This window comes from Nelumbo lutea, chromosome 6 (genome assembly GCF_056320005.1).
Source record: "Nelumbo lutea isolate HS-2025 chromosome 6, American lotus-T2T, whole genome shotgun sequence".
Lineage (NCBI taxonomy): Eukaryota > Viridiplantae > Streptophyta > Magnoliopsida > Proteales > Nelumbonaceae > Nelumbo > Nelumbo lutea.
The window spans coordinates 28,981,833-28,991,387 of NC_142689.1; the positions used below are offsets into that span (position 1 = coordinate 28,981,833).

Here is a 9,555-nt window from a genome sequence, read left to right on the forward strand (position 1 = left end):
TTTTCATTTGCACTCCCATACATTTGTACTAGTACAAATAAAATTGCACTGTTATCCTTAAGATCGTTCTATACTCTCCACAATGCATAGCTTCTAAGTTTAACCTGTTGATCATATTTCCAAAATAAAAACATTTGAAGTTCCCTCTCCAGAAAAGTTCATTTTTTTCTGATCCAGTCATAGAAATGAGGAGTTTTATACATTCTGCCTCTCTGAAACTTATTTTGTGATTTTTATCGATGTTTAGTTGGACGTTTATTCCCTCGTTTTAGAGCTCAGAAGCTCTCTAAGCTATTCGATAAATGGTCCTGGTATTACTGAAGCACATATATGAAGGCTATCGGAGGATTGAATAATTTTGAATGCACAACATACTCTGTTTCATCAGGATTCTGCAGTTAATGGAGCGAGCAGATTTTTCAGACATTTATCTCTAGCTCATTTCGTTCCTTTGAGCAAGTAAGAGAGATGTGTGACACATAAAGCTATAATTAGAAATTAAGGCATCGTTTGGATAAGCTTTTTGTTTCAAGCATTGGGTTGCGAAAAAGTGTTCTTAGCGTTCGAGTTGCTTTTAAAAACATTATAATATGAAGCCAAAACACATTTAAGCCCCGAAGGACAAAGCCTAAAATTGGGGTTTTGTAATTTGGGGCTTCAAAAGCACAAATCCTGAAGATTATCCAAACACGACCTTACTTATCATCCAAAGACCAATCAAGCAACAATGCAAAAGAAATAGTATTCCATAAATTAAGGATGACAATCAAGCTTCAGTTCTTGTGTTCATCTGATGAGTGTTAGAAGTGCTAGTGCTCAATAGTATATATCATACATCAAAAGTTCAATTACAATTATATAATGCTTTCACACTGCAGAATTAAGTCAGGAACAGGAAGAAATACAGCGTTTTTAGCATATATAGCAAGAAAAAAATAAATACAATTTCTCGAAGAAGGATCTTCTTATAAGAATCAAATAACAGATGATAAACCCATGTAGGTCAATGTATAGTTATTACTTGATCCAAAGGGTCTAGCCTCTAGCCCTTGGAATTGGAAGTTGTGGATTGATAGAGCTGTTGATACAAGGCAGCCATCCTGTTGTAAGTATCCATGTTATTTGACTGCAAGGAAATCAAGAGACAATACAAATCAAAATCATGGTTTATCAAACTTGCAATTCAAAATCATGGTTTGGTTTTAATGACTGAACATGATCATTCTATGTCCCTACCTGTGACTGGCAAGCAAGAAATGTGGACAATGGATCAGGCATGGTTGTGCTCGAAGAGGGCAAGCGATCGCCGGTGCCATCCCATGAAGGTAGGGTCATCAAGACATTAGGGTGGAGAACAGGGGGAACTCCGGCGATGTTGTTGCGCGTGACTGAATTCATGTCCATCGTCCCCATTCCCATGTTCATCCCCATGAACATGCCCAACTGAGCTAACATGGACATCTGAAGTTGCTGTTGCATGGTCATTGGCAGCATCATGTGTGGCATGCTCATCCTGCTCATCATCTGGACTTGGGCTTGTAGTTGCTTAAGATATTCAATCACTTCATCAAGCATGGAGGCTTTATCAGTCTGTAACAAACCAAGGAGGTCAAAATGCATATCATCAAAAGCATCCTACAAAAATTAAAGCTTCATGGGTTTGGGGTTGGCTGCTTCCATATCCATCCCTACCCACCTCAAACTTGATTGCAGAATTAGAAATCCATAGTCCAAACAGGGGCTAAATTCTACTTCTGCAATTAGATAATTATCCAACTTTGATCACAATTCAAAGCATACAAGTAAGATAATCAAATCTAGTAAGTTCATCAATTGCATAGCTGATCCTGATCATACTACTAATTTGACTCTTTGTAGCCAAACAGCAACTAGAAGTTGAGAACCCTTAGCCATGGATTCCCAATTCCTCAACCCCCATTAACACGGATTTGGTACTTGCTATATCTGCATCATCTACAGCCCAAAAGCAACCCTCATCCTCGGAACACTGTTCATCTGTACTGTCTAGTTACCGTCTCTGCCCTGTAGTATTTCATACCATTCAGGGGAAAGAAATCTTAGAAGACCGTCGCATCCAAACACACCACCAAAGAGTCTACACAAGTACACAACTTTACAACGATTGATCTCTGATTCCAGAACTGTACACTCCTACACTTTCCGACAAATACTGTCTCTAAGTGGACCTACCATGGGACCGATTTGTGTGGCTCCAGGCGAATTGTCCCCATTTCAAATGGTTGTGTGGACTAGTTTCATTTTGGGTCTTCTCCTTTCCGATTCCAGAGTTGCACATAACTCGTAAATGATTCTCAGCACTAATTTCTGACATGTTCCTTTCACTAAAATGCATGCATCTGAGAATATTTACCAAAGATTAATACAAAAAAAAAGAGGAGAAATTCCTATCATACCTTACTGGAATTTGGGACCAGTTTCTGCAAAGTCTTCATTCTTTGGTTGATCTTATCTCTCCTTTTCTGCAACAACACCACCATGAATTTTCTTTGTTTTAATCATAAACTCCGATCAGCTATTAATAGAATTATTAGCCACTAAAAGAAATCAGAAAAAAAAAACTCGACAAAAAGAGAACTTTACACGTTCAGATTGGTTATGAATTGCAGCAGCCCTGCTTCTCTTAGTTGAGATGGAAGATTTTCCTGTCTGGACCTTCTTGTCTTCTTCAAAACCTGATTCCTTCTTTTAATATTAGAAAAGAAGAAGAAAAAAAGAAAGGAACCTGTTTAAAATCACTTCCTTGCCGATAATTTAAAAGAAAAAAAAAATGTATATACATGCAGATGCAACGGGAGCTTGCACTCAGAAAAAGGAAGAAGATGGGGCTTTTAGTTTTTACCTCAGGTCTGCTATGAGAAACGGAGTCATGGTCGTCGACCATTGTGGTGGATTTGGTGTAGGACGCCCGAGGGTGGCCGGTGCTTGTGTTTTCCGGCGATCCCAAAGAGGTGGAAGTGAAACCCACTTCGGTGTCCAGGTCGTAGGTGTCGAGCGTCATGTCGTGCCTGCTATTGTCCTTTCCGAAGGAAGCGCTGATGCTCACGCTTTGCTTGCTGCTTCCCTCGACGGGAACATGCTCCAGCCTCGGGCGTTTCTTGGCGAGCGCCTCCTGCTCCAGCCGGCGATCGAGTGTGCCAGTCTCGCTGGAGGACTCCAAACGTGTGGAGCAGGCGATGGCACACGTGCCAACGCCCGGATTGGGTTCCGGCACGCGGGTGCAATGGTCGTCGGCGGAGGTCGTCCGGTTTGTGCAAGGGACCAAGGCGTCCATGGTCATGGACTGGGCGGCGGCGGTGCCGTGCGGATCAAACCAGGGCACGAGGTCATCATCTCCGTTGAAGAGAGCCTTGCACGGGGCCGACGCCGAGCGTGTAGCTTGGCTGACGATGGATTCGAGAGTACCGCCAGCGCGTGGCTTCTCCCACGTGTACTTGGTGGTGGTGGTGGTGGTGGAGGTGGTGGTGGCGGAGGAGGGGAGGGGTTTGGTGATGGGCCGAGGGGGACCTAACCCGTGCAACGCCAACTGACCGTTCTCCCATGTCAGCTCTGTCACTTCGTAGTCCAACCTGCGCCGACGACCACCGTCAGTACCACCACGTCCACAGTCCAACCTTTTAATGAAACAATAAAAAAAAAACAATAACAGCAATAATCAGTATAACGATGAGGCTAGCCTGGAAGATGATGAAAAGCTATGGCCTAATCTCGTTTACAGCATTTACTCAGGTTTGCAAGCTGCAATACATATCAAAGAAACACGGATCAGACTAGAGATTACATTGGGACGTCGGTGGCAGCGGAAACGGCGTTGGAGAGTGAACGGAGGCTAACCCCACCGGCGGAGGTGGGAGTTTCGTCGAGGTCCCAGCTTGGTACGCACTGATTCATCTTGAAAAAACGAAAGAAATATGTCTATTTGCACAGTTAGTTGGTAGTACTAAGTGGTGGTACTTGGAGTGGTAACACCTGTGTTCTTGGAGGGAAGTGACAGATGTATGTGCTTCATCGATTTCTCAGAGATGGTTCTTCTTTTTCTTCTCTTTTCTCTCTCTGATCAGCAAGCAGCGGCCATGTTCAGATTGGGAATCAACCCATTATGGAGAGAGAGAGAGAGATGGGATGTCTGCAGGTAGGAAGATTGGGAGGAAGAAGGTGAGAGGGGAGCAGAGATTTATTAATTATGTGGTGAAGAAAAAGAGAGAGAAAAGAGGGTTGACAAGAGAAAGCATGTAAAGAATATCTAATCTATATCTCATCCCAAATTCTAAAATCTCTACTAACTAATAACTAAAGAAGGGGTTGGGCCGGTTAGCTGGGTCCTTTTGATTACTGATGAGTACTCGTAGAGTTCTCACTGTTTTTTCTTTTTAACAGTATTCCATTGATAGAGTTGATCAATTATAAGACTGTTGATGGCTTGGGTCTGGACCGTCCGGGTCAGGATACACAACCATTGAGAAGCCTTTAGCTAGATGTTTTTGTCAACCAAACTGCTAGTTTTAGACCTCCTATAACTAAAATGTATTTACATAATCACTTTGAGTCTTAATCAGATCGGAAACATTCTGAGTGGCCTAGATTATTGACGGTCCATATATTGGGAAGGTAAGATTTGTATAGGTTTCTCTATCTTTTCCTTCAAACCAAACACAAGTTTAATAAATAAGAGATGAATAGAGTGGGGGAAGGAAAATGCCTGTACGTTAAGCCAAAGCAAGTATCCCAATCATATGTAAAGGGATTATATTCAACACTCTGGAATAAATTGTCTCACCCGATAGATATAGGGTGTACACCAAGTAAGATGAATATGTTTTGACCCAACATGTCAATCACATCTAAAATCTGATAAACATGGCACACCCCCAAGAAAAAGACTAGCCTTAAATCCTTGTTTGGATAGATTTTTATTTTTGTACTTTTAAAAATATTAAAGTATAAAATATATAAAATATTTTTGTTTTGAAAATCGTTTGGATAAAAAAATTTGAAAAGTATGTTTTTTAAAACAGAAGTATCATTTTCTTTTTGGCAGAAGTACGTTCATTTTTACTTCTGATGACGGTTTCCGATGGTTTTGGGGTCTAAGACCGATGACAGCAATCCAAATCTAGCAACGGCGAGCGGAGGTAGAGTCGAGAGTTTTATCTAAGGATAATCACTTCGCACGAAAACAAAAGCACAATTTTGCCAAAAGCACGGAGTATAAAAAGCTGACTTCGTGCTATTGAGATTTTCCATACTTTTAAAAGTATGAAAGCAAAAAATATAAGTATATAATAGAAACGCTATGTCGTGTTTTTTGTACTTTTATACTTTCAAAATACGAAAGTACTTTATAAAAATCTATCCAAACAGGCCCTTAGGCTCCATTTGAGAAAAGTGCAAATATAAATATGTTCCATGTAAATACAAAATGTTTTTTGAATATTTTATTATTTTATGCTTTTTTTTTATGGGAAAACTGGGAAGATACACATGCCAGACGGGGTAACTCTTCCCCACTAATCGGCTAAATAAAAATTGGAATGCAATACAAGGATTTCTTAGGAGATCACCCATCCTATTATTACTCTCACATAAGCACGTTTAACTTCAAAATTTTTATGGGATCGAATACATTAGGAAAGGTTTAAATTTTTATCCTTCATTTGGGAAGAGTGCAAATACATGTGATTAGAGGTGCAACTTGGATGGACTTGGCTTTAGATTTTTGTTTCAATTTGAATGGACCCAACCCAAACCAAAAGCCCAAGCCTGTGAACTTTTGAAATTGGGCACCCGATTTGTACCCATATTAAGGATGTGCCCTTGCACCCACACCCTCCCCCTTCCCCCTTTGCATGACTATGCTAGCAATCATGAACTCTTGAATTGAAATAGGGCTGCAACTATTATTTCCGATGGTACGTCTGCAAAATGATTGGATTGAATTGGATATGGATTTAATCTGTTTAACATTCGGGTTCGAATTAAATATTGTCTGTCCGATTGAGAAGGGGCTGAATTAAAAACGATTTCGACGTAGAAAATAACTTAACTGTGACTCGAACCAATCAAACCGATTTTACTGACAAATGCTTGTATCAGACCATGATAGACCGGATTGGGATGCTTCTATATTCGATCTAACTATAAGGGATCAAATTCAGTTATTAATCAATCATCAAATCTGAATTTTTGAAAAAGAAAGAAAGAACAAGCAGTTCTAACGTGTCAATTTAAGGGACCGTTCTAGGACATGAGTGTTTTTGTTTCAGTTGTTTTTGGAATCGTTACATTCGCAAAAAAATAAAAATATGTTCTTGAACTCTGTTTTTTGTTTTCAAAGAAAAAAATAAGTTTGTTTTGTTTAAAAAAATAATACAATGTTTTTAAAACCTACAAAATATTGATTTTTAAAATAAAAACAGATTTTCTAATAAAAAAATTATATGTTTATGGAATAAATGTTGAATAATCAAATGAAAACGTGTTCTTGAAATCAAATGAAAATGTGTTCTTGAAATCAGATTCCAGAACATATTTTTGGAACTGACAACAAAAAAAACAATTCATGTTGTAGAATGCCCTTGGGACTTTTTTGGTACACATATTATTGAAAACAAGGGGATCAAGGGTGGGAACAGGAACAGCAGAGTGTATGTGAGCCTTACCACAGAACCGAGAGCAAAGTGTACCTACACGGATTCAATCCTGTGACCATCTCAACTATTGGGTCGTCGATGGGTTGGTTGGGTCACATGGGTTTTTTTATTACCGGATATCAGGGGCTGGATCACACGGATATGGTCAGAAAATTGGTAGCCCTAAAGGGATGGTATCATGGAGGTAGATAGGAAGGAAAAAGGATTTGAGATTTGCTGGGACCCGCCATGTATGAGATGTGTGGTGTGAGATCGTATTGGTAGAGGATTGTATTTTGTTGGTTGGTGATCGAACTCAGGAAAAAGGACATTTCTTTCTATGTTTTATTTTCCCTTCCGTGAGAAAATATTTTTTTTTTGTTTTTAGAATACAAAAATGATAAAAGAGATGAGCCATTTACCTATTTATTCAAGTCAAACTCAACTTTTCATTTAAAAATCCAATATTTCAAAAAGAAAAGAAAGAAAGAAAATGACCAAAATGGACAACAATGATGTTGACCCTTTAATTTAGATTAGTTTGACTAACTGTTAAAATGGTAATTATAAAGGGTCCCGTTGATGTCTTAGGTAGATGTCCTACAGTGATGTGTCTCTATCCTTGCTAGAGACGCGTCTCTTAATTTTTTGGCATTGACACCCCTTGGGTCAATTTGAGACGGTGCAGGAAAAGAAAAAGGAGAATGACAATTCAGCCCAGGGTCAGAATTTTTAAGCCTGAAGTACAATTGGGATAGGTGACAATTAAGAAGACGCCAATTCACAAGGGGGGCATTGATGTATAGAGTGAGATTTTTACATTTTAAATGTTTTTAGGTCTGTAGTAGAATTCAGAAATTTGCACTAAATCTGTTTGTACTTTTCCAGAAAAAATGATATGACTTAACAAAATACCCAAAAAAACTCAGTTGATATCTCGATGGTTAGCGATTGGGTAAAAGCAATAGCATTTTTCTTGGATACTTGGTACTTTCAGAGGGTCGGGTTCGATCCAGATCCATATGTACCCAGACCTGGACCTATTGTATGCTTGAATAGGGTCTTGTCGGACTTGGGCCCGGGTATGATATTCGGCTTTTTACCGTTTTTTATCTGGATCCAGACCCATCAAATGATCGAACTCATAGGGAAACGCTATTGAATAAAACTAAAAAGTAAAACCTATATTTTTTTGCGTTATTCCCTTTTCTCTTTCAAATTGCAAATTTCATGAATACTTAAAAATTAGAATGCGTTTGCATATAAACTTGAATATTGATAAGATAATCACTAATCGGATCCAGGGTGCGGGATCGGACCCAACTCCTAGCTGGTCTTAAAGCTATGCTCCGGTCTACCCAAATGGTTGAACCATAGATCCATCTAACCTATTTAACGGGTTATCAGTTTTTTTATTATTTTGTTCTTAATGTTCAGTTTGGAAGGAGTACATATTTGTATTTGTACTCCTTCCAAACTGAGTCTAACTTTTTTACTATAACATTATTATGACTTAATCCATTGACCATTTAACCCCATACAATTGAACTAACCCGTTGATATGAGGGGAATTGGGAAGTGGTTTAGCACTTGAGCCATAGAATCAGGTTTTATATCATTGTCTTATTGACATTTCTATAACCAAAGATTAAAAGTATCGATATGATATGCCCGATACATTTGTATATAGAATGTATCGTATTGGTATTGGTGTATTCAGATATACTTGAATGCACTGATACACAAATATTTTGAAAACACCAAAGGGTCTCATACCTCTTATGGGACCCTCTTATTATTATAAAATAAAAAACATAAAAAAAAGCATCGACCATATCAATATGCACCAACACATATCGATATTTTAATCCTTGCCTATAGCCATTGAATATTGTGTTTTATGGCAAAGATGAAACCAAGCATGTCATTTAAAAAGTGGACCAAAGTGTAGCTATGTTCATGAATTCAAAGGGGTCAGGTCGAAAAACCTATGGTTTCGGAAAGATATGATACTCAAAGGGATTTGACCAATTGGTCCAATCAAACCCCCCAATAAATTTTGATAAAAAACCCACCTGATTGGTTGCAACTTTTATGATGTCGGTTGATTGGTTATAAATTTTTCTAGCATCATAATAGAACATGGGTGAGGTGGTTATTTTTCTTTTAGAAAACAAAATTATACACATTGCCAAATACTTCCCTCAATGAACCGTATAGCATATTCTCAAAATTAGACTTGTTCGGGAACTAGGCTTGGCTTTAACTTTTGCCAAAATTTGAATGGGCTTGACCCAATGTCCAAACCCAAAATAATGTAAAATGTTAGTGTGCTGATATCGAAGGCCATCATGTGAACAAGATTATCGAATAATGTTTTCTAGTTTAGTATAGTCCCTCCATAGTAAAATTTAATGTAGGGGTATTTGGTCGATCTACAGATGACACATGGCGTTAGCTGGATGCATCCCGGCCATCCCGCATACCTTGACACGTGGCGTCGACTGGACACATCCTGTCCACCCATTACCAATCACTGCCACCCGCTCCCAACTATTCATCCTCTCAAGCAACTCCAACTATAAAAAGGCTCCCACATTGAGGTAAATACACACTGGAACACAAGCTCTCAGTCCCCTCTCTTGCTTGGTCCGACCCTTCAAAGCCCTCTGCTAACTTGACTGTCGGATCCTTCGCCCTTGGGATAACCTCCCACGGCCTCTAACACCTTCTTTCTTTCTCCTAGGGCCTCCATCTTGCAAAAGACCTCGGAGGCAAGAGCATTGAGGTTTTCAACAATTCATAATTGGTTGTGAACCATGTGAATGGAGAATACGAGACCAAAGAGCCAAATATGGCCAAGTATTTGAACAAAGTCTGAGAGCTA

The 9,555-nt window shown here is 39.1% G+C and overlaps 1 protein-coding gene across 4 annotated transcripts; it reads right to left on the reverse strand.

The window, feature by feature from the left end:
- Nucleotides 1-798: 798 nt before the first annotated feature.
- On the reverse strand, nt 799-4,674 carry UNE10 (basic helix-loop-helix (bHLH) DNA-binding superfamily protein). 4 transcript variants are annotated; one of them, XM_088951594.1, is made up of 6 exons: nt 3,821-4,674; nt 2,882-3,653; nt 2,623-2,721; nt 2,436-2,501; nt 1,237-1,590; nt 799-1,126 (listed from the first exon to the last, which is right to left on the reverse strand). In XM_088951594.1, the coding sequence occupies exons 1-6, from the start codon at nt 3,928-3,930 to the stop codon at nt 1,043-1,045; spliced, it is 1,485 nt and encodes a 494-aa protein (XP_088807720.1). In that variant the 5' UTR covers nt 3,931-4,674; the 3' UTR covers nt 799-1,042. The 4 variants fall into 4 exon arrangements, with proteins under 4 accessions (XP_088807720.1, XP_088807719.1, XP_088807721.1 ...); XM_088951593.1 differs by having other exon boundaries at nt 2,623-2,724; nt 3,821-4,410; XM_088951595.1 differs by having other exon boundaries at nt 2,623-2,724; nt 2,882-3,608; nt 3,821-4,307.
- Nucleotides 4,675-9,555: the final 4,881 nt, after the last annotated feature.

What these genes read in the sequence shown, in the direction of transcription:
- UNE10 (XM_088951593.1), bottom strand. Translation starts at nt 3,930, where the DNA reads ATGAATCAGTGCGTACCAAGCTGGGACCTCGACGAAACTCCCACCTCC. An exon ending in TTTCTCATAGCAGACCTGAG is followed by an intron (nt 2,725 to 2,881) that starts GTAAAAACTAAA and finishes TAATATTAAAAG; the next exon opens with AAGGAATCAGGTTTTGAAGA. An exon ending in TGGTCCCAAATTCCAGTAAG is followed by an intron (nt 1,591 to 2,435) that starts GTATGATAGGAA and finishes GGTTTGTTACAG; the next exon opens with ACTGATAAAGCCTCCATGCT.